This window comes from Centrocercus urophasianus, unplaced genomic scaffold (assembly GCF_019232065.1).
Source record: "Centrocercus urophasianus isolate 14NV4802_14NV808 unplaced genomic scaffold, USGS_Curo_1.0 seq_26, whole genome shotgun sequence".
In the NCBI taxonomy this organism is placed as follows: Eukaryota; Metazoa; Chordata; class Aves; order Galliformes; family Phasianidae; genus Centrocercus; species Centrocercus urophasianus.
The window spans coordinates 8,059,091-8,085,702 of NW_024884822.1; the positions used below are offsets into that span (position 1 = coordinate 8,059,091).

A 26,612-nucleotide genomic window follows, 5' to 3' on the forward strand; every position below is an offset into this window, starting at 1 on the left:
GCGGCGGAGGGGCGGGAGGAGGACCGGCGGCCCCTCCAGGACGTTCTCGGCGGTTCGCGGCGCCTCCGGCCACCGCCACCTTGTTCCGCCTGCGAGTCATGGCGAGCGCGGCCCGCCGCAGACAGGACAACAGCCAATATGGCGGCGCGGCCCGTCCGGCCCCTGCCTGGGGGGCGGCCCGGCGAGGCGAAGCCGTCGCCGCCATCTTCCGAGCGGGCAGCGCAGCGCGTTGTGGCGCCCCCTGGCGGCCGGAGGTGGCGCGGCGGCCGCGCGCGGAGGCTCCCCCAAGTCCCTGCGCCGCGCCCACGCGTGGGAGCTCCGGGGTCGGCGGCGATCCTCAGCGCCGGGCACGCAGCTCTGCACCACCTGCAGGCTGCCGATCCGCTGCTCCATCTCGGCCGCGCGGGTTTTCCTCGAGGTGTTGTGACACGAGTGGGTTCGCACCCCGTCCTCTCCCCGCTCCCGGGATGACGGCGCTACCCCCATCTCTTGGCGGCGTTCCGACCGCGCAGCCCTGCTCTCAGCACGGGGGAAGTCGCAGAACCCCGTGCAGGTCAGCCCCGAGCTCGGAGTGGGGCTTCCCCAGCTCACGTCCCGCAGCCCCGGGCTGCCCCCAGCGCTGTGGCACACCGCAGCAACAAAATCCCGGCTCTCAGCACCGACACGGCCGCCGCCGAGCCGAGCCCCCCTGGCCCCGGGGAGCGGCCGTGACTCAGGGACGTCCTCCGCCCTGAGGTGGAGCTGACAGAACGGAGCGGACTTTTCTGGCCGTGAATCGCCCGTCAGGCTTTCAGGCTTCTGAATTATCGGCGTCTGCAACTCCGCTTGGAAGCACAGGAGGAAGACCTGCTGTGTCGCAGCCGGGAACCGTCCCACGGAGAGACTCGCTGCGCCCCATGGATAGCGGTGGGGGGCACCGACGGAGCCCCGGGGATCGAGGGGGAAGGGAAGCGGGAACGGCGCACCCACACGGGGCACACCGGGCACCGCGCCATGCCCGACGGGGATCCGCCCTCGGTAAGAAAGCGGCGAGAAACCGGTCCGTCGGGTGGCGACCGCTTCCCTGCACCGGGCCGTCCCCAGGTTCCGCCGAGGGCAGGGAACGTCCCGCCGGGTTTCGGCGATCGCGGTCCCGGAGGTGGGCAGACACCGCCCCGACCCGCCCCCGGGCGGTGCCCGGTGCCGGCCCGCCCCGTTGGCGAGCGGCGGGCGCGGGGAGCCGGGCGGCGGCAGAACTCCTGGTCACGCCATGCTGCCCGCCGCCCTCCGGAGATGGCTGCATCGGCCCAAGGTGAGAGCAGCGGCGGCTGTTCCCCGTTCCCGGTACGGCACGAGCAGCCCCGACGGGGCGGCCGCCATACCAGGAGTTTCTCTGCCCACGCGCTGCTGCCGGTGGGCACCTGGCGCCGAGAATGGGCGGGTGGGGGGGGGGGGCGGAGCCCCCTCGCTGTGGAGCGGTCCCGGGGGTACCGGAGATAGGTGGCGGGGCTCGGGCGCTCGCAGGAAGCGAAGCAGAGCCGGGCCCTCCCGGAGCAGGGCGGGAGGAGGAAGCGGTGCCGCGGGCCCGGCCGGTGACTCACGGTGTGGCGGTGCCGGGGGAGCCCGACAGGACCGGGCAGCTCCGGGGCCGCCCCAGATCGCTGGGACCGATCCTCGGCAACCCCGGCCCCGCAGCCTCGGCCGCCACTGGAGAGTTCTGAGGAGCGGTCGGGCGGGGGTGAATTACCGGTGCCCCTGCACTCCCTACCCGCAGCCTTCCTGCAGACCTTTCACCCGCTGCCGTGTTTACGGCCCTGTATGGATCTGTGCCCACACTGCCGGGATGAGGGCGAGCTTGTTCGTCCTGCTCTGCTCTGGAGAAACTGAGGCATGGGTGGGGACAGCGGGGCGGCTCCATCTGGGGCCCCGCCGTGTGTGAGCCCCATCGCTTGTCCTCTGCCTGCAGCGCTCCGACCCCCGGCTGCTCTCGCAGTTCTTCTTCGCCGATGAGCGGGTGACGCGGGTGGTGGCCGAGATCAACGGGCTGGATGCTGAGCTGGACCCGCAGCAGTACCTGGTGCTCCTCAACCAGCTCCACGTCAGCCAGGTGCGGCACAGTGACCTCAGCGCACGGCTCATGGCTCTTGGGGTGGCCGCGGTGACGTCTCTGTTCCCACCAGGCTCAGCTGCTGGCAGTCATTGAGCACATCATGGAGGAGTGCATCCCCACGCAGAGGCACAGCCGTGATTACCTCGTCAAGTTCCCTGAGGAGCTCTTGGTGGACAACCTGGGGAACCACATGTTGTTTGCTGCCGAGGTCAGCCCCTGAGGAGGGGATGACAAGCTGGGGGTGAGCTCCAGGCTCTGTCCCCTGGCTTCCCCTGGTCCCGGTTCCTGACACATCCCTGGTCCCGGCAGTGTCTTCTGGCAGGGACCTTCCTTGAGGTGGAGGAGGCGGATGGGGCACAGCTGAGGCCGCGTGCCAGGAACCTGCTGTGCAGCCTGGAGCTGGTGCGGGCACTGCTGCGGGAGCAGAGCCTGAGCCATCCCAGCACTTATCCTGAGCCCGTGCGGGCTGCACTCATCCAGTTTGACCGCCTGTTTGCTGAGTTTGAGCTCAGGTGGGGACTGGGTGTTGAGGCTGTGGGGGCTCAGTGGGGTCCAGTGGCACCTCGCTGACCCCCAACTTTACAGCTACGTGTCCTCGCTGGTGGCAGTGAAATCCCCTGATGAGATCTACAGGCAGCAGGAGATCATTGTGCTCTTCTGTGAGACAGTGGAGAGGTGGGGACACGGTGTGCTGGGGAGGGCATGAGGCATCCTCCTGGCATCACCCCAGCCCCATTGTAAGGCTGTGTGCCCCCCAGAGCCCTGCGCTTGGGCTATCTGACCCAGGAGATGATTGATGGCTACGAACCACTGCTGATGTTCACCATCCCTCGCCTGGCCATCATCAGGTGCGTGCAGCCCCCTGCCCCACCAGGAGTGCCCAAGGGTGCCCTGTGCTGATCCCTCCACCCTGTGTTCCGTGCTGTCCCCTCACAGCGGTCTCCTCATCTACCCTGAGGGTCCACTCAGCCTGGAGCGCAGCCCTGAGCAGATGTCACGGGTGTTCAGCCCCTTCTACAATCTGCTGATGAAGATCAGGTATGTGGGCAGCAGGGTAGGGGGCAGCAGTGTGGGCATGACGTGGGGTCACGCTGTCCCCTTCCTGCAGGGATCTGCTGTGGGTGCTGTCAGCAGAGGAGCTGTGCCTGCTGGAGAGGAGCCTTTGTGCAGCTGAAGCAGAGGATCCCTGCAGCTCAGTTACCCCACCAACCTGGGGGGAAGCAGTGCCCAGAGTGGCACCCCCTACTCCGTGGGGTCTCCTGGAGAGTCCCCACACCACCCCTGTACACCACAGTTTTATGGGGAGGTTGGGTGCAGTGGACAACCCATGCACAGAGAGGCACGTGGGGGTCTGCTTGGGAGGGAGCACGGATGGGGTGTGCCGATCCCTGCCTGGTGGGATAGGGCTTTTTTGTTCCATGCGGTGGGTGACGATCACCTCCCCACACACAGCCCCCAGCACCCCCCGGGGCCGCGGCTGGAGGCCACGCTGGGTTCCCGCTGCTCGGAGCTGCGCTCCCACTACAGCAGCACTAAGGACATGCTGCACACCCTCTTCGTCTGTATTTCTGGTGAGTGAGTGCTGCGTCCCCCTCCCGACCCCACGCTCACAGAGTGCCCTGAGCTCACATCCCCATACAGGGGTGGCTGATCAGCTCCAGACCAATTTTGCCAGTGATCTGCGCAGCATCCTGAAAACCGTCTTCAAGATCGTAGCCTCACCAGCAGAAACCTCAGAAGAGACAGGCGGCAGTAGTGCGTAACAGGGCTGGCACGAGGCATGGCTCCTCCTGTCCCCGGGGAAATGGGGCTGTGATAACAGCGTGGGGACAGCATAGCCACAGTGCCCAGCTGGGGATGCTGGCAGCCATGGCGTGCAACATGTCCCACCACGGGGACACTCGCGGGGCTGAGCCCTGCCCCGGTTCAGACAGATAAATAGCTTTGTCCCCACAGAGGATGAGGACGGCGAGCTGTGTGCAGGTGATGTGCCCCACGTGGATGACTGCCCCCTGTGCCCCAGCCCCAGAGATGCCACCGGGCTCCAAAGGGCAGGTAAGGGGCAGTGGAGCTGGAGGGCGGTGCCAGCTGGGTGGCTGTGCTCTGACCGGGGCAGGGACTCCTGGTAACCCTCCCGTTGCTTTCCGCTTCACATTTCCCCAGCAGGAGCGCACAGACGGCCCGAATGGGTGCCGGACAGCAGCAGCAGCCACTGCTCTGCCTGCCGTGCTCCCTTCACCCTGCTGCGCCGCCGCCACCACTGCCGCAGTTGGGGGAAGGTGGGGGGGGGGGGGGGGGGGGGCTGGGCCGGGTGCGGGGCTGCAGGGCCGTGGTTCTACTCGGTGCGGCTCTCTCTGCAGATCTTCTGTGCCCGCTGCTCGCCGCACACCGCTGCGCTGCCACACTACGGCCAGCCCAGACCTGTGCGTGTCTGCACGCACTGCCACGCCACGCACCTCCCGTCCTGGCGTAGCCGCACCCGCTGAGGGGCCCTGGCTGCGGGACGCGGCTGTGGGGCTGCTGGGCAGACCCCGTACCCGTGGGGCCAGGTGGGCGCAGGACCGCTCGCCCCGTGCCCGCAGAGCCTGGCGCTGCTCCATCCCCAGGGCTGAAAACGCGCCTTGTTGCGGTTTTGCTTCGTTCTGTTTTTTTGCAGGTGAACTTTGGCTGCTGTCGGGCCCAGGGCAGAGTCTCTCCCCCCCGGGGACCGTCATGAGAAGGGCGCGAGCAGCCCTCACGTGACGGCACCGCCCGGGTGCCGATGTGGGCCAGGCCCTCGGGGGGCTCCGACACCGGCGGGATCTTAATAAAGAGATGGAACAGCCGCGTGGGCCGGGCCGAGTGCCGCGCCGGGGTGGGTGGGAGCTCACGCAGCGCGGCTGCAGAGGTGCGCGCGGCCTGCAGGCGCAGCCAGGGGCGCACACGAAGGTGCACGGCTGCGCCTGCCGCCCCGCGCGTCCACGTGCACGCAAGCACGTGCCATCCGCGCCCGTTCAGCGCACACGCGCGCCACGTCCGCACGCCTGCGACGCGCGCGGGCCGGACGCGCACACGCTCACGACGCTCGCAGAGACGCGCACCCGGTGCGCACCCACGTGACGGCCGCGCGCTCCAACGCGCCGGGGAGGGGCCGAACGCGAGGGGGCGTGGCCTGCGACCGGGCGGGCGTGGTCTGCCGCGAGGGGGCGTGGCCCCGCCCCGCTCCGATTCAAATTTGAAGCACGAGCTTTCCCGCCCGAAGTTGTTTCCCCGGCGCGCCGACGTCAGCCCCGCGGGGCCGCGCGCGACCAATGGGCGCTCCCGCCGCCCGGCCCGGCCCCGCCGCCACCTCCCGCGGCGCCCGCACCCGGCGGGGCCCGGCCGCAGCCATGGAGCGCGCGGCCTCCAGCATCCAGGTGCTGCTGCAGGCGGCCGAGTTCCTGGAGCGGAGGGAGCGGCGCGACCGGATCGCCCCGTGCCTGGCGGAGGCCGAACACGGGTACGCCTCGCCGTGCCCTGCGCGGCTCCGCCAGGCCGGGGACGGCGGCAGGTGAGCGGCGCGCGGGGGGAGCGTCACCGCCTCCCGGTGCCGGTCCCGGTGCTGACGGCCCGCGCGCTCCCGCAGGTCGGTGCACAACGCGTTGGAGAAGCACAGGTACCTGCGGGGGAACGGAGCGGGGCGCGGGGCCGGGCCGTGCCCTGTTGCGCTGACCGCCGTCCCGGCCGCAGGCGGGCGCAGCTCCGGCGCTGCCTGGAGCAGCTGAAGCAGCAGGTGCCGCTGGGCTCGGGGCCGGCCCGGCCCACCACGCTGAGTCTCCTGCACCGCGCTCGGCTGCACATCCAGGTGAGCTCAGCCCGGCGCCGGTGGAGGGGAGGGGTCCGCATCCCTCCGTTCTTCCTCAAACCTGACCGCCCGCCGGGTCCCGCAGCGGCTGCAGGAGCAGGAGGTGAGAGCGCGCCGGGTGAAGGACCGCCTGCGGAGCCGGCAGCAGAGCCTGCGGCAGCGGCTGGAGCAGCTGCTGAGCCCTGGCGGGGCCGAGCGGAGCCGTGCCGACAGCCTGGACTCGTCACAGCTCTCGGAGCAGTCGGGCTCAGATGGAGGTCTGTAGGAGGGTGAGGGGGGGGGGCATTGGGCGGCCGCTGGGCGCTGACCCTGCCCCTCTGCGCAGAGGAAGCCGAGGTCGACGTCGAGGGTGCAGGGCTCGGTGCGGAGCCGCTGGTTGGCTTCTGCACCGGGAAAGACCACAGCTACTCCAGCCCCCGCAGCCCCTGGTCCTGACAGCGCTGTCCTCCAGGACACACGCCACATCGACCCGGGGCTGTGGGGGGCATCGGGTGCCTGGTGCATCCCTACCCCAGGTGGCTGAGTAGAGCTGGGTGCTGGGCCCCACTCTGCACAGCAAAGTACTGGGGGGCGTGGAAGGCACTGGCAAACAGCCTGGCCCCAGTGGGGACATGCCGTGATTGTGTACAGTGGACGCAGGGCAGTGCCCACCCCCCAGATGCAGCTACAGGCTAGCCCTGCTGGAGCCAGGAAGGGGAAGTAAGCATGCTTAGCAATGCTTCGTGCCCCCACCATACCCCAACTCCTCTCTCTTGTATATACCGACACTATTATTGCAGTAAAGGCACTTGGTTAAACTGTGTCTGCTTCTTGTCTGTGGCCGGCAGGACTCACTGCCTGCATCCATCCCCAGAGCTCTGCTCCAAAAGCCCAGCCCTCAGCCAAGTCAGAGGTGGAAGTCGACTCTTTAATGATAATTACATCTTAGGATCTAACAGCAGCTGATTGTCAGACTTTTACAGTTAAAAATATAAAATCTAAGGATGCTCCTATCTGTTCTGGTGTAGCCCAGCTCTTGCCTGTGTCCAGCTCCTCACACGAACTGCTTCTTCTTGGTGGCTGCCTTGCTTGCTAGGTCCTTGGCTTTTTCTGTAGCAGCCAGAGCTGTCTCCTTTGCTTTCTCGGTTGCTTCCTTTGCTGTCTCCACCAGGGTTTTAGATGGAGCTTCTCCTGAAACACACAAGTTGTTGACCCGACCCCAGTTGCCTCTGCACTGCCCCAGCTGAAACAAGCTGGGTGAACCATGTCCTGCCTTCTCCTCCACACAGGAGAAACCCAGCCCTGTGTTCCCAACCCACATGCATTACAGCACGTCCCAGTGAGTTCCAGGCACGTGACAACTGCTGCTCTGCTCCCCCTTCTGTCCATGCTCCACCCCTGCCCAGCCTCCGCACAGCACAGCCTGGGCCTGGCTGTACTGCCTGGCAGCTCTACTCCGGAAGAGCAGTTGTTCTTGTGAGGGCAAAGGCAAGGGGCAAAGATGTCACAGTCAGTTTAGCTCAAGCTGGGGCCTACGCATGGACTGGAGTGATGCCAGCATGACCTGCATCTCCCAGAGACTTGTCCTATCCAGCCCTACCCTACCCTCCGCTGTTTACCTTGCATCCTTGCTAGCACGTATTCAAATCCTTTAGTGCTCTTGGTCACGTTGCTTTTGAACCTGGCCAGACCAAACTCCTGCAACAGAAAAACTTATGGAGGTGCAACCAGCGATCCTTCCTCAGGCTCTGTCCCAGGCTGAGCAATCCTAAATATATGGTGGCTCTGGACTCCCCAAGAGGTCACAAAGATTGGGAAGTGATGGGGAAAGGGGGAAAACCAGCACAGGGCATGGGTACAGCAGTGACTGAGCTCTTGAAAGAGACGGCACAGCAGGGGCTCTATGCAGCACTCACCTGGACTGCCCGTGAGACGCCAAAGAGGCTGGAGGAGACCCAGGCCTCGCGCTTCACTTCAGTCCAGCTGCTGTTCTCAGGGTTCACCCGGTAGACGCAGCGCTCCTCCACCGCCTGTAGAGAGCACAGCGCAGCTGTGAGCGCTGCCCGGGGGCCACCCGCACCCACCCCCACCCACCTACACCCACCATCAGGCGCGCGTGATTGATGTTCCAGGTGAACGTGGTCATGGTTCGGTTCTTGGGGTCCACGATTGAGTCCTCCAGGATGTAGACGGAGTGGGCGACGTTGGCCGGGAAGAAGCGTTCGGCCCAGCGCGGCATGCGGTTGGTCTTGGTCAGAAGCCGCCGGGAGAGCAGCTTGTGGTCCGCCGTCACCTCCCGGTGCACGATGTCCTCGGTCAGGACATGTTTGCTGAAACGGAGAGAGGGGAAATGATGGTCAGAGCCCGCTCCCGGCCATCCGGGCCCCACCCGGCGCGGGAGGCGGCACGTCGGGACCAGCTGGGGGGAGCGGAGGGCGCTGGGCCTGCGGGGCCCCGGGACAGGGATTCCTCGGGGCCTCTCCGGGGGATGAAGGAGGACCTCCGGGGGCTGCGGCGCACCTGTAGGGGTTGGGGTAGCGCTGCCAGAAGGCGGCGAAGACCTGGTCCCAGGGCCCTTTGAGGACGCCCAGGCTGGCGCAGTACTTCCCCATGGGCTCGGGCTCAGGGCCGCGCCGCCGCGCCCGTTCCGGCCCGCGCCTGCTGGGCGGCCGCCATGCGGCCCCTACCCTCGCCGCGCAGTTCCTCCTCGCTCGCACGTACTTCCGCCGTTAAGCCCCGCCCCCGTGCACTTCCGCCTTAAGCCCCGCCCCCTCGCGCCGCCGCTTCCGCCGCTTCGGCCCCGCCCCGGCCCGGCGCGGCGCGAGGATGAGCGGGCGGCGGGTGGACGCCAAAGTGGTGCTGCTGGGCCAGGAGGGCGTGGGCAAGAGCAGCCTGGTGGAGCGCTGCGTGCACCGCCGCTTCCGCGCCGGGCCCTATCAGAACGTGAGGATCCGCGGCGCGGCTGCGGCCCGACTGTCCCCTCCGCGTCCCCCCGCGGTCCCCGGGTCGGGTGTCCCAGGGCCTCCCCGCCTTGTGCTCCTGCCCTCCCCTTCCCCTCCACGTCCCCGGGCCGGTCCCCCTGAGTCGGGTCCCCGCGGTGCCCCCACGGCTCCGCTCTCCCCGCGCGCCTCTATATCCCCCATTGTCACCCTGCCGTCCCCGGAACGTCTCTCACACCTCCGTCGGCCAAATGCCCCCCGTGCCTCTGTGCCGGCCTCCTCCGAGTCCTCGTGTCCCCTCCCCAGTGCCGAGTTCCACCGCATCTCCAACTCGTGGGTTCCCCTTTTGTCCCCATTTCAGACCCCTCTGTGCCCCCCCCCCGGCCTCACCGTGCTTCCACCACTTTTGCAGACGATCGGGGCTGCGTTCGTGGCGAAGGTGCTGTCTGTGGGGGAGCAGACGGTGACACTGGGGATCTGGGTGAGTGCTGAGCAGAGCACCGTCCCCGCTCACTCCCTGACCCCCCCACTGCTGACCGTTCCCCCTTGTTCCCCCAGGACACAGCGGGCTCCGAGCGCTACGAGGCCATGAGCCGCATCTACTATCGTGGGGCGCGAGCTGCCGTCGTCTGCTACGGTGAGGGCTCGGGGTTGGTGACAGCGACAGTGGGTCTGGGGGGGACACTGGGGCCTGGGGCAGGGCCTGACACCTCTCTCCCAGACCTCACCAACAGCAGCAGCTTCCAGCGCGCCAAGTTCTGGGTGAACGAGCTGCAGAACTGCGAGGAGGTAACACTGAGGATGAGTTCCGTGTTGGGGTTGTTTTCTGGGTGGGGGCTCATGGAGAGGCTGGGGACAGGGAGTGGTGGCAGTGCCTGCTGCCCTTGTGCTACTGTAGGGCTGCCGGATCTACCTGTGTGGCACCAAGAGTGACTTGCTGGAGGAGGACCGGAGGAAGCGAGACGTTGACTTCCACGACGTGCAGGACTATGCCGATGGTAGGGTCTTTCCCACCGCCCAGATCCCACAGGGCCCAGATGCTGCATCCACCCCTCTCTGGGGGCTGTGGGGGCTCCCTGGGCAATGGGGCTTTGGCTCTGCCAGGAGCCTCCTCAGCATGGCATATCCCAGCGTGCGGGCCAGGGCTGGTGCCAGCTGAGCCTGGGGAAGTGCACAGTTGTGTGCTGGGCCCCTGCCAATGCTCTGGCAGCAGCCACAGCTGAGGGGTGGCCCTGGTGACAGCTGAGCTGTGGGCATGTGCTGTGCCCACAGCAACAGCTAATCTGGGCCTTTATTTCAGAGGTCAAGGCAGAGCTGTTTGAGACCTCCAGCAAGACAGGACAGAACGTGGGTGAGTAGCCCCATGCCGTAGCAGTGCCATGAGTGGCCGTGTGTGGGGAACTGTGGGCACCCACACTGCGCCTTGATCCCTGCAGATGAGCTGTTCCAGAAGGTGGCTGAGGACTACGTCCACTTCACTGCTTTCCAGGAGATGACAGGTGAGCACCCACTGCAGGGGGACCCGCAAGGAAGGTTCAGAGAACAAACACTCGGGGGGCTCACAGGTCCCTTTCTCCTTTGCTGTCTCTGTAAGCTTTGTTGGGAAGATGTTCTCTCTGGGCTTTTGGGTGGGCTACGTTCAGCATCACTGCACAGAACTGTCAGCAGCCTCCTGCTCCGTTCTCTTCCAGAGGAGAAAGGTGTTGACCTGGGCCAGAAAAGCAGTTCCTACCTGTACAGCTGCTGCCACCACTGAGATCTTCAGCCAAAAGGGAACTGCTGGTGCGGGCTGCCTGCCCGCCGCTCTTTGGACTCCGTCTGTTTTTTACCTGCTGTATTTTAGCTGTGTGAGAAGCTGTGTGCAAGGGAAGCGCAGCCCCACAGATCACTCTGCTCCCTGGCCTCGGTGTATGGAGCTGCGCGGTGCTGGGAGCCGCAGGTGCCCACCGAGGTGCCCCTGCTGCCTGTTGGCAGAGACCCAGCAGCATCCATAACTTATTTTCTTGGAGATGTCGCCCGGTTCTTTGCGGATTATTTAAGCGTCTTCTATCACGGTGTACAATGTAAATAAAATGCATTGTGGTCTGAGACCGGGTCACAGGCGTGATGCCGGCGCTGTGTCTGGTGGCTGCAGCCCAGCCGCTCTCACCTGCTGCCCAAACTCATCAAGACAAAACACAGGAGGACATCGAGAGTAAAGTTAAACTTTACTTTACAGTAATTTTTCTTCTATATACAAAGAATTACAGTACATGTTCTGGGAGCACCTGGGCAGGGCAACCCTCTTTTCATTATAAGTTTCACATACACAGCCAACAGTCTAAGGGGAGCAAAATGAAAGTAATCAATGGTCCAAGACTCTCCCCTCTCCCTCTTCTAAAAATAATATACATGCTGGAAATATGTAGGTTTCTCTCACCCGCTCTGGCATTCCCGCTTCGAACTGACACGTGAGACCCGGGCAGCTCAGTGTGACCACGCGACCCCAAAGCCCCCCACATGGGCACCCCCACTGCAGCCACTGCTCCCTTCAGCGGGGCCTGAGGGCCGCAGACCTCTATCCACCAGCACCCCACAGGCAGCAGAGCCCGGCCTTGAGCCCACCACGACCCCTCGTACCCTCCCTGACAGCAAGGGATGGGGACAGGTAGCAAGGGCATCCCCTCCCTTGGTTCTGCATGCCCAGGGCTATCCCCTCGGAGCTGGGATGGGGCCGCACTCCCCGGGAGCACCAGCTAATGACAGAGGATGCTAGGAACCCGACACAGTATCTGACACAGCCACTCTCATCCCGACCTGCCAGGGCCACCCCCAGCTCCAGCCCAGCTTCCCCTTGAGCTCCCCGCTGCTGCTGCTTCTCCTCAGAAGTTCCCAGTGTCTTAAAAAACAAAAAAAAACAAAACAAAACAAAAAAAAACCAACACAAAACCCAGTTCCTTGAAGTCAACAACTCGGAAACATCAGAAAAACAAAAACTGAAACCAGCTCAGTACCAAACGGACACACAGAACATGCAGTTAGCGGACGCCTGGCTGCTTCACGCGGCTCCACTCGCTCCCTGCGCTCACGGGGCTCAGTGCTGCGAGCCTCAGAGCCACCACAAATGGGAGGAACGCGGTGTCCCCCAGCACAGGAGACGTGCCTTGTCCTGTTTTGGTCGCACACACCAAAGCCCAGCCCCAGCGACAGCCTCCGGCCCACGGGCTGGGAGCCGTGAGTTCAGCCCTACTGTGCTAAGCTGCCGAACGATTTACAATAGCACCACGATAGCCCAAGAGCTTAACCAAGGGCAAACTGATTAAAACTTTACCTTGAAATAGGACATAGCAACACCCATTTCTCAGATTTCCCTAGGAGGTAGATTCAGTGCTGTAGGGACTGTCCATCACTGCCGCTTCCCCAGCCCAGGCGCACGCCATCCCACCGCCCTCGGCCCCCACGGGATCTCTGTTGGAGAAACTTCCCCCCTCGAGCTGCCTGAGGGGCGGCCCCAACCCCACGGCCCCCGGCAGCCCCTGTTGGCATCGCTGCTGCAGGAACCATCAGCACGGAGCCTTGGTGGCCAAAGCACAGCACAAGCGCTCGCTGGACGCGGGCGGCTGCCTCCGTCGCTTCCTTTCAGAGCTGCTGCACGTTTTGCCACTTTGCTTCAACATTCACTCGCTGGCAAAGACTCATCGGTAGTTTAGGGCAAAGCACATTACAAGCAGGTTACAAGTACGGTTATTCCAAACACCAAGCAAAATCAAGTTAAGGCTGAAATTAAAAATAAACAAAGCGTTGAAGGTCTGAGGTTGCTCACACCAACACCCTGCTGTAACACCATCAGCACAAGCAGCTCACACCACGGCGTGCTCGGGTTAAAGCAGCTGACCAGGCATTACATTTAAGTCTGCTTTTTTATTCTTCTCCCCCATGAAACACGACTGCAGCTCCTCCAGCATCCTAAGCTGCATCTCCTCACCCCCGATACAGGACTGTTCTGAAGCTTTAACCACACGTCTCACCTCCCAGATTCAGTGGGCACACCTGTAAAGCTGTGCCTGTGCCTGGGGGGGTTAATGCCACATTGTAATGCTTGCACCCACAGCACGAGCTGGATAGTTTGTGCATGGAAGTCATTCTGGTTTTGTTTTGTTTTGTAAAGAGCAAAAGGTTTAAGCTGGAAACAGCAATACGGAAAGCTACCTGAGCTAGCAGGCATTGAAGGATGGTATGGAGTGATCCCTTATGGCACTGCTTTCCCACCAGCTTCAGCAGAGCCCTGGCACAGCACAGCCCCACCACCTGGAGCTCAAGGGCTGAGCCCAGCAGGAGGTTGCTCACTGCCTCCAGCACAGCGCAGCAGGCAGATCCTGCCCATAGGAGCTCCTTCACCAGCCCACTGCAGGGCACTGAATGGGGCCATGCTGTGAGATCAAGGCCACAGCAGCTGCCCCCAATGCTCTGCTTGGAGCAGTGGCAGCCCAGCCCACCAGCAAGCACACAGGCAAAGCACATGCATGGCTGCCAAAGATTCCAGCCCCTTGCGCAATGGGAAGTGAGGCCAAACCTACAATGCACTGCCACGGAGCTCCATCCTGGAACACAGAAGTAGCAGATGCCCCGGATTCACCTCATTATCAGATCTCTCTCACTAAAAAAAGTGCTGTTGTTAGATCACAGGAGCTGCCACGCTGCAGCAAAGCTGGCCAGCCTCTACCTGCAGCATCACTGGAGGCTGGAGCAGATTTTCAGCCATTCCTCCCGCATGAGCAGCCAACCAGGGCTATGTGTTTTCCTAACTCCATGATTCAAATTGGTTAAACTCTGCAAGGCAGCAAAGAATTGCAGGAAATGAACCCGGCTGCTTCAGTACACGCCTCCAAAGCTGTGCTACCAGCTGCCACCACCAGCGAGAGGCACCTCCTCCTACCAACCACCACCTCCTACCACCTCCAGGTGAGGACAGGCTGGGAGCAGCAGGGGACCTTTCCCCATGCTTGGTCAGGATATTTTATGGGGTGACTCAGCACAGTCACTCCCAAAAGCACGGACATACAGAGCCCTGTGGATGTCTGAGAAGCACTGCTGATCTGACGCATCACCGTCTGGGCTGAGGGAAGGGCAGCTCACTGAAGTCAGTGTTCCGATGTAGATGGAAGGCAGCAAGGTGGGAGCTTGGATCTTCGTGGAAAAGGCATTAAGGGAGAGAAGAAGAGAGGCAGGGTGCAGTCTGCTGCAAGGAGTAAGGCCGTGGTTTCGAAATGCCATGCAACAGTTCAGTCTGCATTCACTGCTGCAAAACAAGCTTGGAGAACACTGCTCGCTGCGGGAAAGGCGCTGCTGCCGCGGCCCTCACCCCAGTGTTGGAGCAAACGATTCACAGAAGTGATTCTTTTCAAACCTGCGCTTGTGAGAATTCATCGAGAACTCCTCCATTTTACAGATTTAAAAAAGCCTGCACCAAAAATATTCACAGTTTATTTTTCATGAAACAAATAACTAGTTAACACGTGACAAAGCAAAGCGGAGTCGGACAGAGCAGCGCAGATACCTGCATGGTTACAGCTGGAGCTGGCGGGGCGGCTGGCACGGAGGTAACCCTACTTACACAATCTACATGACTACGTCCAGCTCATGGGAAGGCCTATAAATGCGAATTCAAGGTTTATTTTCCTTCTCACACAAGATAAATACTTAATATACTTATCCTCATGACCATTTTTTTTTTATTTTGTTTAGAAAAGTTGAATGCCCTTAGATTATCTTCTCTCTCAATGGCTCTGAGGAGTTGTCCTGATTCCCTTTGTGCAGGAGTCGTGCAGAAACACGAGCTGCTTGCATTTCCCGTTTCAGCAGCAAGCAGGAATGGACCTGCCAGTCTTCCCGGAAAAAACCATCATTAAACATTAAGTTTCCATAAGCCATAAAGCTTTTTGAAGTTGCTAGCTATTCTATAAAGGATCTGAAATGATTCGGACTAGAGAAGAGATGCACCACTCACTGGTAACGTCCCGCTCTGCCAGGCAGGCCTGGCCTTGGCAGCAGGGCATTGCTGTGGGGCGCACGCATCAGCAAAGGAGAACGGGTCAGGATTTGTCTCAGCACAAGCATCTGCCTCCTCCCCTCAAAGAAAACTGCAAAGCTTGTGACCGCACGCTTTGGGAGCAGCAAGCACCGGCACACCAAGAGCGACCAAGGACCTGCTTCCACGTCAGCAGGAAAGGGTCAGGCCGGAGCAGAAGCCTCCCCTTCCTGAGCACCCTGCAGACCTGCCCCAACGACAAGGATCCGCGGAGCGGCGGTGCTACCTGACCAGAGAGCTCAGGCATAGCAGAGGTCAGGTGATGGAGAGCAGGAGGGCACACAGGGTCAGCAAGGCTCCCTCAGCAGCACTGCCCACCACACACTGCTCCAGCGTGCACCGGGACGCTCCTGCACACGGCCGCTCTGCTGCCTTAATGCTTGAGAAAGCTGTTTTCACAGCAGGCCTAGTCTGGGCACCCACCAGGTGACAAAACAGCTCCTCAACTGGAAAAGGAAGAAGAGTCAAGAAGCAAGCCAGCCAGCTGCTAGAGCCCACTGTGTTCCAGTGTGAGAACTACGATTGGGTCGGAAGGACACACGCACACACACACACACACACCAACATAATCCAGTTAATTCAAGTCTCCTTTGGTTGTAGGCGAGTTAAGCCAGAAGTCACCCAGGGGAAGGTGTTGAGGTGGATCCCGGTACAGACACGGCCCCTCCGCCTCTGTGCTGCAGAGCAAACAACACAGGCTTCGCTCGCAGCTCCGCAGCGCATCGTGCTGCTGGAAGACCTGGTGTGACGCAAGCACCTCCTGCACACATCTGAGGCAAGGAGAGAGAAGACTGTGAAATCTGCTGGCTCACGGTGACCAGTTGAGAAGAGAGCGGATGGAAATTTCGCAGGGAGCAGCGGCACCCTGTGCAGGCCATGCACAGCACCAGGGGGAATTCGCTCTGCCTGACTGCTATTGCTGCTTTATAGGTCGCGATGTTTGCCAAGTACAGGAAGCACTCTGCATGTCCTGTGCTAAGGGAGTAAGACGCAAGAAGGAAAAAACTGCCAGATGGCTTCTTCCAAGATCTCTTTTCTCCCTAACTTCCTTCAGATTCCCTGTTTCTTGGACCTGGGCAGTCGTGTAAAGGAGCCTACGTGGATATTGCATATTGCTGGAAAACTGCACTGGCCAGGTGCAGCAGGCTCCTCTCCGAACTCAGCTGGAGACGATGCTTGTCCTTCAGTGAACCGCACACGTGGCACAGCCCAGCGAACACACGGACAAACCTCACACAGCAAAACCCTGCAGGGCAGACAACACGTAAACCTTGTCCCTGCTTCTACAGAGTCTGGCAAGAGTACACGTGACTGCTCAATGATCCCTGTGGCATCTCCGGCCCCAGGGCAGCCTCACTGATCTGCTTCCTCTAAGCAACAAGAGCGAGGCCCCTCGCTGTTCTGGGGAACCTGCCTATGAATTGGACCTGGAGCTTGAACACGCTGGATCAGTAACGTGACCATTTCAGTGGAATTTGAGATTTTACCCAGAGTGGACTCTTTATTTCAGCTTTACCATTTGCATAAGGAAGAGGAAAAGGTCACGGATGCTCTCTCCCTTTGGCTGGGCCACACTCAGACTGAAGTGAATGTCCTTGCTCATGTCACGAGAGAATACGGATGGGATGTGCACGGGTTAGGGGCTGGGCTCAGGGAAGTGATTAAAAAAACGAAACAAAGAATTTCCCCCTCCCTAAACATTAAAAGATTGGAACCTGCCTCCCACGTTCACCAACCTCACTTTGGCTCTGAGTCGGCCAATTCGTGACAGACAGAATCCTGGTTATGAGCTAGCGCTGTGTTTTGTTCAGGCAAAGGGTCCTGCCCCCGAGGAATACGTACTTTTCCAGACAGCCAAGAAATCTGCTCAATTGTCTGAATGTTCGTGACAATCCACTGTGTCTGCTCCTGGGGTGCTTCCCTGGCAGGCCGTGGAGTCTGCTCAAACACGCACAATCTCTCTGGTGTCCAAGGGGTTTGCTCTGTGGGGACCGAGGCCACTTCCCAGCTAGGCTGAAGTGTCGGCTCTGGTAGCTTCTCTGCTGTCCGGGGAGACTGCTCTGCAGGTGTCAGGGCTTTTGCAGCGGGCCAGTGGGTTTGCTCGTGTGTCTGTAGTTTCTCTGTGGGCCAAGGTACCTGTCCAACATGCGCCACAGCCTTTCCAGCAGACCAAGAGATCTGCTCGCCAGCTAACATGGTCCTCTCCTTCTGCTGGGGGCTCAGCTCTGCAGCAGGGGCTCCCCTCTCCTTGGGCTGGGCGTTCTGGTCGACGGGCCGCAGCGCCTTCTCAGACAGCAACAGCCTCGGAGCTGAGGCAGCCGGGGCTTTGTCCAAAACTTGAGGCCGAGGAGCCACAGCAGCGGCCAGCTTGTCTGATGCCTGAGGCCACGTGGCTGTGAGAGACGGGGGCCTCTCCAAGAGCTGAGGCCGGGCCACCCCAGAGCCGAGCGCCTTCTCCAGAGGCAGGGGCCGCAGGGCCCCAGAATCGGCAGCCTTCTCCAGAGGCAGGGGCCGCAGCACCCCGGGGCTGAGAACCTTCTGCATGAGTGGGATCCGCAGAGCCCCCGAGCCCAGAGCCTTGTCTGAGGGCAGCACGTGCGGCGACCGGGAGCCATGGGCCTTCTCCAGAGGCAGTGCCCACGACACCCCTAAGCTGGAAGCCTTGTCTGTGGGCAGGATCCGTGGCATCCCTGAGGCGGGAGCCTTCTCTGGAGCGAAGGCATGGAGTGCCCCAGAGCTGGGAGCCTTCTCCACGGCCGAGACTCGCACTGCCCCAGAGAAGGAAGCTTTCTCTGGAGATGGGAGTCGTAACACACCTAATCCAGGAGCGTTCTCCATGGGCAGGATTCGTGACACTGGGGAGGTGGGGACGTTTTCAATGGGCAGAGGCCACAGCACCTCAACATCAGGGCTGAGAATCTCCTCTGATGCTGGGATGTGCGGCATTGCAGAGCTGGGAGACTCTTCCACGGGCTGAGGCTGCGGACTCTGGGCAGAAGCTTTGCTCAGCAGCTGAGGCTGCTCGGCCACAGGAGGCTCATCCACTGGCTGGGACTGCAGGGTCCCTGCCGCGGCGAGAAGTCTGTCTGACAGCTGCGGATGCAGGCATTTTGCAGGAAACTCATCCAGCAGCTCTATCTCCTGGGTCTCGGTGTCAATGAGAGACTTGTCCGATAACTCCAAAACTTCAGCGATGGCTGGAGGTTCATCTGACAGCTGGAGCAGGGCACCAGCAGGAACCAGCGACCCGTCCAATGAATGCGGAGTTCCTGGAGGAGATTTGCTCTGCAGATGAGGCTCCGAGACATCGCCAGAAGACTCATCCAGAGGCCACAGCACCGCGTTGGTGGGGGGTTTGTCAGGCTGCTCAGGCTTCAGCGCTAAAATGATGGGCTGCTTCTCCGGCTGCAGCCGTAGGGACAGGGCAGCCTGGGGCCTGTCTGACGGCTGCAGGCGGAGTGACAGCGTAGTGGGAGGTTTGTCCGAAGGCTGCAGCCGGAGCGACAGGGTGGTGGGGGGTTTGTTGGATGGCTTCAGCCTCAGTGACAAGGTCGTGGGGGGTTTATTTGACGGTGGCAGCCTCAGTGCCAGGGCAGCAGGCGGCTTGTCCGGTGGAGGCAGTCTCAGGGCCAGGGTGGTGGGGGGCTTGTTTGAGGGCTGCACCCTCAGGGCTAAGGTGGTGGGGGGTTTTTCTGACGGTGGCAGCCTCAGCGCTAGTGTTGCGGGGGGCTTTTCTGGTGACTGCAGTTTGAAGGCCACAGACTGAGGCAGCCTGTCCAAAGGCTGAATACTCGGGTCTGTATCTGCGGGCGGCTGCTCTGGTGGCTGGGTGTCATCGCCGTTAGTCAGTGCTCCCATGGGAGGGACATACTCACGGATTTCTCCTGGCTCTAGAGGGTTAGGCCCGCAGGGATCGTGCTCTGTGCAGCTTAAACGCCCGTCCAGCTTGGAGATGAAGAGCATGCCTTCCCGGTGCTGCTTGCAGAAGGATCTGGGGCACATCTCACAGAAGGAAGCTGCTTCCTTACCACACATATCGCACTGATGCCACGGGCACTCCCATTTTCCTACAGTACAAACAGAGAAGAAAAGACATAACTTACGAATGGTATAAAGAGAAGATGCATGCCCAGAATCCCTCCCGTACAGAGGTAACACCTCTGTAATACTCCTGTGCAGTCCTACATGTTCTTCTCAGTACCTGCCATAGCTTCTAGGCTTGAAGGGCAGTTAACAGGAAGCTGCATCCTTGGAAGCAACATGAAGCAGCTTATATTTGTCATAATTGTGGTGTGTCAGGTCATACCAAAAAGTCCATTTGGCTCAAGTGTGACACTAACCTGTACAAGTCTCTAGAGAAGAGTAAACACCCTGGTTTGCACGCCTTTGTCTCTCTTACTTCCAGGCAAGAGCAGGAATTGCAGAGCAGAAATGCACAACAGACTGTTTAAGTAGGTATTTCAGGTTCATCTAAGCCTTTGTTAGTTCTAAGCCAACATCCTCCCTTTCTGTTTATCAGAAAGTAGAAGAGGGCAGTGGACATCGGGGAGTATATTTCTCTTGTCTCTGTAAATAGAGGCATCTTCCTTACTTTGTGTACAGCTGTGATAAAAATGCCTATCATAAAACCAAGCTGTGCCTTGAGGAGCTCAGTATCCACACTGAACCTATAATGCTATCACAGTACGAAGACCATCATGGACAAACAAAACAGAACAAAAAAAACCGAAGTCAACATGACAGTTCATAGCATTAAAGCCACAGAGAACCACTTGCATTCAGAGTACACAACACAGAGGCTCTGGGCTCACCCTACAGGATCAATGTGGCTGCTTTTCCAAAGCTGCTTTTCCTGCATCTGTGCTCCCCACGGTGCCCCACACTCCTGGGGCCGCTGCTCAGAGCAGCTCCTTGCATGGCAGCACCCCCAGCACCTCAAATGGAGCCACAGACATCTGCACAGGCAATGCTGGAGGGCAGCCGTGGGCGCCAGCCAGGCCACAGCCCTTCCTACCTCCCTGAACCAAGCCCACTCATCTGTGGTTTTGGTTAGCAGCTTCTTTCCAGACAGGCAGAAGACTGCAGTTCTGTGCTGAGCAGCTGTGGTCATTTCTCCACGCTCTTGTGCAACATCAGCTTTCCACCCCCAATTTCTCATGCTGCTTTTTCCCCTGGGCTGAAGAGAACATGTAGTAAGTTTTTCCCCTGCTTTGAAGCCACTCCAAGGCTTCTGTTTCGGTCTCAAAATACATACATAGATTTTTTTTGTGCTTTTCCAATTTTCTGACATCATTTTCAGGGCATGGTTGTTTAAAACCACATGCGTTCTCCCCCGTCACAGGCTCACAGTGCTGCAGCCCAAGTTACCACTGCTCCCCGTTTCCCTACGGTCCTGCATCTCGAGCCCCTTCCCACCCAGCACGCGGTGAGCTCTCCTGGTGCACTGCTGCTGAAGCAGAACAGCTGTTCTGAGCAGCCACTTTGCCCAGTGGAAAGATTCTGGGCCTGTTATTAGAGAGGTCACTCGTACAGATGGAAAATAAAGTCAGTGAAACCTGCCAGTATGTTTCAGGAAGGATAAATCACATCAAACCACTCTAACGGTCTTTGACAGAATAAAAGGGCTAACGAACAAGCCGACTCTCCAGGGAGAGCCCTGAGCTGAGGAGCTCTTGGAAGAGGGATCACACCATCAGTAACATGCAAACAAGCAGGAAATTCCAATTACTGAACGGCAATGCCCATGACAGAAGAAATACTTGAGGTAAAGACTGGTGTACCTTTGATGTCCTGCATGATATTCTAAAGGAGCAAGCTACGAAATTAACAGCCTACACAAAGAACAGTTAAATGGCCACAACTGGCTGCAAATCATTCTCAAGATCCAGCTATTAAAGATCTTCCGCCAAACTGAGGGGTTTTTCAAACGAGGTCCTTCAGAAGTCTGTTTTAGTTACTATTGTAATATCTGAAGCAGAATAGCAAGTCCTCTTACAGAACCACAGATAACACAAGGCTGTGAGGAACTGCAAGTATCTGGTTAGAGAGGCTCGGAGCTCACAGTGACACTGATAAGACACTGACACACTGAACAAATGCTGGTACCAACAAGGTGCAGTCAAATAAAGCACGGCCAGGGCAAAGAAGGACCCTAGGAGGAAGAAATAAAATAAGTATGGGAAGATGCACAAGACAAGAGGACTCAGCGACGACAGGGCAAATACAAAATGACTTTAAGTAGAAGTTACTTTTACAGAGCAAATCTGATCTCATTTCCTGAGAAATTTTATGTAAAACTCAAAATATAATTATTCTGTTCTGTCGATCTTAATTAGGCCTCACTTGCAACAATGTTAAAAATACCCCTTACCACACTCTAAAATATATGCAGGCAAATGGAACACATTTCAGTACAGACCAAGAATAATTCTAGAAAATAAGAGCAGAAGAAAAGGCTGTTTCATCTGGAAAAGAACTAAGGAGATGGCATTCCTCCAGAATGTAAAAGAATGGTATCAGAAGTGCTGTTTGCTGTTTCAAGTCAGGCTGTTAGGAGAAGCTTTTCAAAGAGGAAGCCAGAGAACAGGTTAAATGCTGGATTCTCCTTCCCAAATTTAACACATGCTTTCTGCCATCTACAAAATATGCTTCTAGCACTTGTGTACTTTCTGTCAAGCTGCAGCTAAAGGTGCTAAACCCTCAGTTCTGCTCCCCAGGAGCTCTGGCAGAAGCTCTGTCACACTAACAGCCACTTCCAGAGCCCTCCTGTTACACACTCCCAGCTCACTTCAAGCATGTCAGAGAATGCTGCACAGAGAATTCGTAACCATGACAGCAGTAAAGAGTTACAGCTCCCTAAGCCAATCAGTTCAATGCAGTTGTCTTTATTAACCGAATTCATAATCTCGTCAAACCTAATTTAGTGTTTTGCTGAGTTATTCCACTTAAAAAATTATCTGGTATTGCTTACGTTCTTATCATTCAGTTCTTTGGTACTCAATCCCATACTGGTTTTTCCATCCTCCTTGTCTGGCAGAAGTCAGCCTAGCTAGCCTACAAGACACGAGTCAGGCTTTTACCTTTCTGAACTGGAGTTAAACCTAAATGCGTAGATGGCACAAGGAGAGCAGACCTGGGATCCCTGCCTGCACGCTGCGTTGCACTGACCTGCGGGCCTCTTGGTCAGGTTGAGGCAGTCAGCATGGTACACCTTGGGGCAGCCCGCCTTCTTGCAGGAAACCAGCTGCCCTCCATCCCCGCAGCTGAAACACTCATCCTCCCTCTCCTTCATCACCTCCGCCTGCGACCTGCGCTTCATCTGCGGCCTCCTCTTCAGCTTCTTGGACTTCTCCTCGCTGAGGGCGGGCTGGCTCTGTGGGAAAGGCAAGGCGTTAACGCGGGGATCGGTTTGTGGCAAGGCCATTCTCTCCCTGCAGAAGCGGTTCTCCCTCTCTGAGCTCACCACCGGGCTGCATACAGGTCTCCTGCCTCTGCTGAGTTCATTTCTCCCCAACACAACTTGCAGATGGTGTCTCAGAGGCCCCTGCACGCTGACTTTCACACCTCGCAGCGCACCTGACCGTGTTTCTGCGTTCCCAGCTGCATGCTGGCACTGGACACAGCAGCTCCTTCTCAACATAACTGCTGCACATTGATGATCTTATTGCAGATTTGTTCCTGTACTGACTCCAGTCACTACACCAGAGCCCATTCCCAGCACCCAGCTACTCCTCTGCAATTGCTGATCCTCTCAGCACTGATGGCACCAGACATCTTTTTGTTATCACAGGAAGCTTAAGCTACAATGCTCTCAACAGCTGTCTTAAAGGCAGTTATGCCACGGGTCCCAAAGATTGGCATCTAAATGGCCAAGCCTTGGCCTTGGCTTAAGGTGTCCTCTTTGCACATCCCCCCACAGCCTTTCAGGCCAGGCTCTCCTAATCCCCAGAGCTCACCCAGCCCATGATAAGCCTCCCAGTGTACCAGATACCCAGCGATGGCACCTCCCATGCCCAGCCAGCAGCCTCATCAATGAACGACCAGTATAGCTTACATAAACAGACACAAGCTAAATTTGACAGTTTTCCATTAATCTCTGTGTCCAAAAGCGCGTTCTGCAGGCTGCTGAGATGCATGCTGAGATGTGGTGGCTTTAGCACTGCATAAATATCAGGCACCATTTTTGTCATTCTTCCACCAAGATCAAACCAAAAGCATTTAAAACTCTTGGTCTCCAGGCTACAATTTCAGAATTCTGCAGTGTTGACTCGCTCACTGTGTCTCACCAGGGCGCCAGCTTCTTGATGTTTGCTTCCCTTTCACATATTTGTTTTTACACCATCCTTTCCACAAGTCAGACCCATCTTATCATTGTAAACACAGGTAATGAAATCACCGAATCCAGAGGCCACACCTAAACTATTCCATCTATTCTCACTGTCTAGCACTTTGGCCACCTAATTAAAAGAGAACAAGAAAGACCTTTCACAGACCATTTGAATTATCTGAGCAACCTTAGCATTTCTGTTTTTCACTGCAACAAAACAGTCTCCCAAGCACTCTTAAGGACTCTCAGTTAGATTACTAATATGGGACAACGTGAGTGTAGAATCTTACAATTCCTAGAGTTGGAAGGGATGTCTGAGGGCCATCTAGTCCAAGTGCCCTGCAATGAACAGGGACACCACAGCTAGATCAGGCTGCCTGATCAGTGACACTTTGATTTCCTGCATCTTCAGGAAGATTTAAAAATGCATACTTTGTGGGATGAATTCGCCAAAAATAAAGGCACCGTTTGCTTGGGTATTTATTTCTTAGCCCATCTCATCAGGATGGAATGAATCACCTCATCCATCACATTAATGTCAACTTAAGGGCACTTTTCTTTGATTTCCATCATGCAGCCTGTAATTTCAGGGCAAAAATGATGGTAGTCAAACCATGTGTAACAGAGGAGCAGCATGTAATATATCGAACTTTAAATTGCAACCAAAAAAAAAAAAGAACTTGAATGCACCAGGTGCCTTCACCTCACCTCATAATTCACCTCACTTCTCAACCTCTGAAGACATCCATTTTTTAAAAGCTAATTCATCTGCAGAACTCAGCCCTCTGGAAATTTCACAGAACTTCCCCCACACATTGACAGGCCTTCACAACTGTGCTACTGGAGCTGTTAACCCCTAACTGCAGACAGCCGTGTCCACACACCAGAGCAAAGGGGTTCTATACTGATGTGGTGAAACTCTGGAAACAAACTAACAGCTGAAATTCAGCTGCTGACAGCTGGGAACTCAGCCAACTGCTTCTCTTAGTTCCTTTTCCCCCTGAGAACCAGCTCACACAAGGACGTAATAGAAATCAAATCCTGTTACTGAAACACCGCAGTTACAAACCAAAGTTTTCAGAAGTCAGTGAGTTCTAACAGGCAGTGATTTCTCTACTATAGACGTGGCAAATTTATTACTTCTGTCTGATGTGCACTTATCAGTTGCTTAAACAAAAAATGGGGAAAAAACAGCAACTTTCCTCTTATTGCAGGGAAGATGCAGGAGCCTTAGCTCTAAAGCAACTCTGATCTAAAGGAATGCAGTTTGCTGGCCTTCCACATTCTCAAAGTTTAATCAGGCCTTCACAAAGAAATGGGCTGAGCTGAAGTTTCTTGGTGATCTGATAGAAGACGTTCCCATGTTCGTCCTTTGGCACTCTATGAAGATGGAAATTGCCATGATGAGCAGAAAATTCTGGAAAAAATCTTGTATTTACCCCTCAGTTGGAAAATACGATTTCCTGTCATGATTTGTAGCAATTCTTTAGTAAATTCAGACCTAAAATCTGCACACTCCATTTGAATGTTGGCCTAAATCAAACCAGCAATGTTCCTATGGCCACGCTGAAAGTGAACTGCCCTTCCTCAAGTCTCTGCAACAGACGTACCACACTTATGCAAAGAGCTCATCTGGAAGAATGAAAGCTTATGGGAGGCATCATACCTTTGGCCGCACTCCTAGGAAGCCACTGCAATTTGGAGCACCACATTTGCAGACTGTCTTTCCATTTCCCAAACACTCCAGATTGTAGTTGAAAGTCAGCTCAGTCCCTGGCACAAAAGCAGACAATAACCAAACAAGCTGTAACAAACTACGCGGTAGAACGCCTTTATTGCTACTGCCAGAGTCGAAGCACTTCTGAAAGTAACCCAAATGGCTGTCCCAACTCATATGGGTACCCTATCACTCCCCCAGAGATCTGTGAGGACTGAGAATGTAACTCAGCTCCACTCCACACACACAGTACATCCACAAACAGCGCACTCCACTCCATGCTTTAGGACGCTTAGTTCCTTTCCTGGACCCTGTGAGTCAGATCCACAAAGCTCTATCCATAGCACAGACCTTGTTTCACTGTGGCAGCGCTGATGTTGCAGCCGACGTGAAATGAGAAGAATTTAAATGTGGAAATAGAAAAATGAAGCATCTCCCTCCAGTGGGCTGCAAACCATCCATCCCTCTCTTCCTTACAGAAAGGCTCCCATGCTTTTAACTGCAAGTACTGAGAGAACTGGGTTCCTTACCAGCTTTGATATTTACAATTGCGAAGAGCCCGACCCGCGTGTCACCGTTCACACACCATTTCTGAGTCTCACAGTTCGGCTGGCAGCAATGGTTCATGAACCGAGCGTAATTGCCCTTGGGACCAGCATCAATGATTCGATCCTAGAATTGAAAAAAGAAATTAAAGCAACAAACTACATCTAGTAACCATCACAGCCCACTCAAGCAGAGGTACCAGCATGCCAAGAAAGTATTTTTTCGGTAGTAGCATCTCATCGCTGGACATCAGGACATCCTGCAAAGCACCAGAATGCGAGTTTATGTTTTAACCAAGCGTTAAGTCCAGGTGTCACTGTGTTGCCTGGACAATCAACAAACAGCTCATCCATTTCCCCACGCTGGTATCTCTGCTCAGTGCAGGCAGACAGCACATCATAGCAGCCTCCTGCCCAGTATCACCGGCATCTTCCAAGAGGCACAGTCTCCCAAATAGCCATGAAGGCACTACCACAGCTTTCTGGGAAATCAACTCCTTCTGTAAGTTGGTATTGGAACCATGTCAGCACACCCCAAAGGCAGCACTTGCAATTCCAGACCCCGACTTCTGCTTAAGAGCAAAATCAGAGAATCCTAGAATCACCAAGGTTGGAAAAGACCTACAAGATCATCCAGTCCAACCATCCGCCTACCACAATAGTTCTCACTAAACCATGTCCCACATCACAACACCTCCAGGTTTGGTGACTCCACCAGCTCCCTGGGCAGTCCATTCCACTGCCTGACCACTCTTTCAGAGTAGTACTTCGTAAATCCAACCTGAATGTCCCCTGGGGTAACATGAGGCCATAAAATATCAGTTCCTATTTCTTATGCTTCAATGTATAACTAGAAAACAGGAACAAAACATAACCTGAGGTGCACTGCTCTACAGTATACTGGCTTTTGTAGACTGTTGGAGAGGAGAGGGAAGCTGCAACTGACATTTGGTTTTGTCACAACAAGGGAGATACAAGAACAAGATACAGCCAGTGATCATTTCCAGCAAGATGAAGGGAAGGTCAGAAAGCAGCCATACCATTATACTGTTCCATGCAGTGTTTTCTTCTTATACCTTTCCTAATGGATTCCCTTCAAGTCTTTCCAAGGTTTAGATACAAGGTAT

The 26,612-nt window shown here is 57.3% G+C and overlaps 5 protein-coding genes across 11 annotated transcripts in view; 3 read left to right on the forward strand and 2 right to left on the reverse strand.

Annotated features, from left to right (window-relative positions):
* Window positions 1–1,208: 1,208 nt before the first annotated feature.
* On the forward strand, window positions 1,209–4,913 carry LOC122164382 (lateral signaling target protein 2 homolog). 5 transcript variants are annotated; one of them, XR_006170216.1, is made up of 14 exons: window positions 1,209–1,291; window positions 1,946–2,086; window positions 2,160–2,297; window positions 2,399–2,601; window positions 2,675–2,764; window positions 2,848–2,937; window positions 3,026–3,127; window positions 3,198–3,428; window positions 3,542–3,660; window positions 3,731–3,844; window positions 4,046–4,144; window positions 4,253–4,368; window positions 4,450–4,638; window positions 4,746–4,913. XR_006170216.1 is itself a non-coding variant. In XM_042826374.1 (13 exons), the coding sequence occupies exons 1-13, from the start codon at window positions 1,250–1,252 to the stop codon at window positions 4,573–4,575; spliced, it is 1,611 nt and encodes a 536-aa protein (XP_042682308.1). In that variant the 5' UTR covers window positions 1,209–1,249; the 3' UTR covers window positions 4,576–4,913. The 5 variants fall into 5 exon arrangements, 4 of the variants coding, with proteins under 4 accessions (XP_042682308.1, XP_042682312.1, XP_042682309.1 ...); XM_042826374.1 differs by having other exon boundaries at window positions 4,450–4,913; XM_042826378.1 differs by lacking the exon at window positions 4,450–4,638.
* Window positions 4,914–5,457: 544 nt separating this feature from the next.
* On the forward strand, window positions 5,458–6,709 carry MXD3 (MAX dimerization protein 3). Its single transcript, XM_042826351.1, has 5 exons — window positions 5,458–5,618; window positions 5,694–5,723; window positions 5,798–5,912; window positions 5,998–6,169; window positions 6,238–6,709. Exons 1-5 carry the CDS (start codon window positions 5,458–5,460, stop codon window positions 6,345–6,347), a joined length of 588 nt encoding a protein of 195 aa, XP_042682285.1. The 3' UTR covers window positions 6,348–6,709.
* An 89-nt stretch (window positions 6,710–6,798) lies between these two features.
* On the reverse strand, window positions 6,799–8,532 carry PRELID1 (PRELI domain containing 1). Its single transcript, XM_042826350.1, has 5 exons — window positions 8,412–8,532; window positions 7,996–8,221; window positions 7,808–7,921; window positions 7,511–7,589; window positions 6,799–7,082 (listed from the first exon to the last, which is right to left on the reverse strand). The coding sequence occupies exons 1-5, from the start codon at window positions 8,501–8,503 to the stop codon at window positions 6,946–6,948; spliced, it is 648 nt and encodes a 215-aa protein (XP_042682284.1). The 5' UTR covers window positions 8,504–8,532; the 3' UTR covers window positions 6,799–6,945.
* Window positions 8,533–8,706: 174 nt separating this feature from the next.
* RAB24 (RAB24, member RAS oncogene family) lies at window positions 8,707–10,918 on the forward strand. The gene is made up of 8 exons (XM_042826501.1): window positions 8,707–8,834; window positions 9,243–9,311; window positions 9,389–9,467; window positions 9,552–9,619; window positions 9,729–9,828; window positions 10,131–10,181; window positions 10,267–10,329; window positions 10,522–10,918. The coding sequence occupies exons 1-8, from the start codon at window positions 8,718–8,720 to the stop codon at window positions 10,584–10,586; spliced, it is 612 nt and encodes a 203-aa protein (XP_042682435.1). The 5' UTR covers window positions 8,707–8,717; the 3' UTR covers window positions 10,587–10,918.
* Window positions 10,919–11,018: 100 nt separating this feature from the next.
* NSD1 (nuclear receptor binding SET domain protein 1) overlaps window positions 11,019–26,612 on the reverse strand; it is a 56,576-nt gene continuing 40,982 nt past the window's right edge. For all 3 annotated transcript variants that reach the window (XM_042826498.1, XM_042826500.1, XM_042826499.1), the window contains 4 exons: window positions 25,471–25,612; window positions 24,890–24,996; window positions 22,065–22,269; window positions 11,019–18,964 (listed from right to left, as the gene is read on the reverse strand). In XM_042826498.1, coding sequence (XP_042682432.1) covers window positions 16,635–18,964; window positions 22,065–22,269; window positions 24,890–24,996; window positions 25,471–25,612 — 2,784 coding nt within the window. In that variant the 3' untranslated portion in view covers window positions 11,019–16,634. The remainder of the gene's footprint in view (window positions 18,965–22,064; window positions 22,270–24,889; window positions 24,997–25,470; window positions 25,613–26,612) is intronic.

Coding starts and splice junctions, on each gene's coding strand:
- RAB24 (XM_042826501.1), top strand. CDS start 8,718: ATGAGCGGGCGGCGGGTGGACGCCAAAGTGGTGCTGCTGGGCCAGGAG. Junction 9,620..9,728: donor AGCTGCAGAACTGCGAGGAG/GTAACACTGAGG, acceptor GTGCTACTGTAG/GGCTGCCGGATCTACCTGTG. Junction 9,829..10,130: donor CGTGCAGGACTATGCCGATG/GTAGGGTCTTTC, acceptor CCTTTATTTCAG/AGGTCAAGGCAGAGCTGTTT.
- PRELID1 (XM_042826350.1), bottom strand. CDS start 8,503: ATGGGGAAGTACTGCGCCAGCCTGGGCGTCCTCAAAGGGCCCTGGGAC. Junction 7,922..7,995: donor TCAATCACGCGCGCCTGATG/GTGGGTGTAGGT, acceptor TGCTCTCTACAG/GCGGTGGAGGAGCGCTGCGT. Junction 7,590..7,807: donor GCGTCTCACGGGCAGTCCAG/GTGAGTGCTGCA, acceptor TTTCTGTTGCAG/GAGTTTGGTCTGGCCAGGTT.
- LOC122164382 (XM_042826374.1), top strand. CDS start 1,250: ATGCTGCCCGCCGCCCTCCGGAGATGGCTGCATCGGCCCAAG. Junction 1,292..1,945: donor GATGGCTGCATCGGCCCAAG/GTGAGAGCAGCG, acceptor CTCTGCCTGCAG/CGCTCCGACCCCCGGCTGCT. Junction 2,938..3,025: donor CCTCGCCTGGCCATCATCAG/GTGCGTGCAGCC, acceptor GTCCCCTCACAG/CGGTCTCCTCATCTACCCTG.
- MXD3 (XM_042826351.1), top strand. CDS start 5,458: ATGGAGCGCGCGGCCTCCAGCATCCAGGTGCTGCTGCAGGCGGCCGAG. Junction 5,619..5,693: donor CAGGCCGGGGACGGCGGCAG/GTGAGCGGCGCG, acceptor GCGCTCCCGCAG/GTCGGTGCACAACGCGTTGG. Junction 6,170..6,237: donor GCAGTCGGGCTCAGATGGAG/GTCTGTAGGAGG, acceptor CCCTCTGCGCAG/AGGAAGCCGAGGTCGACGTC.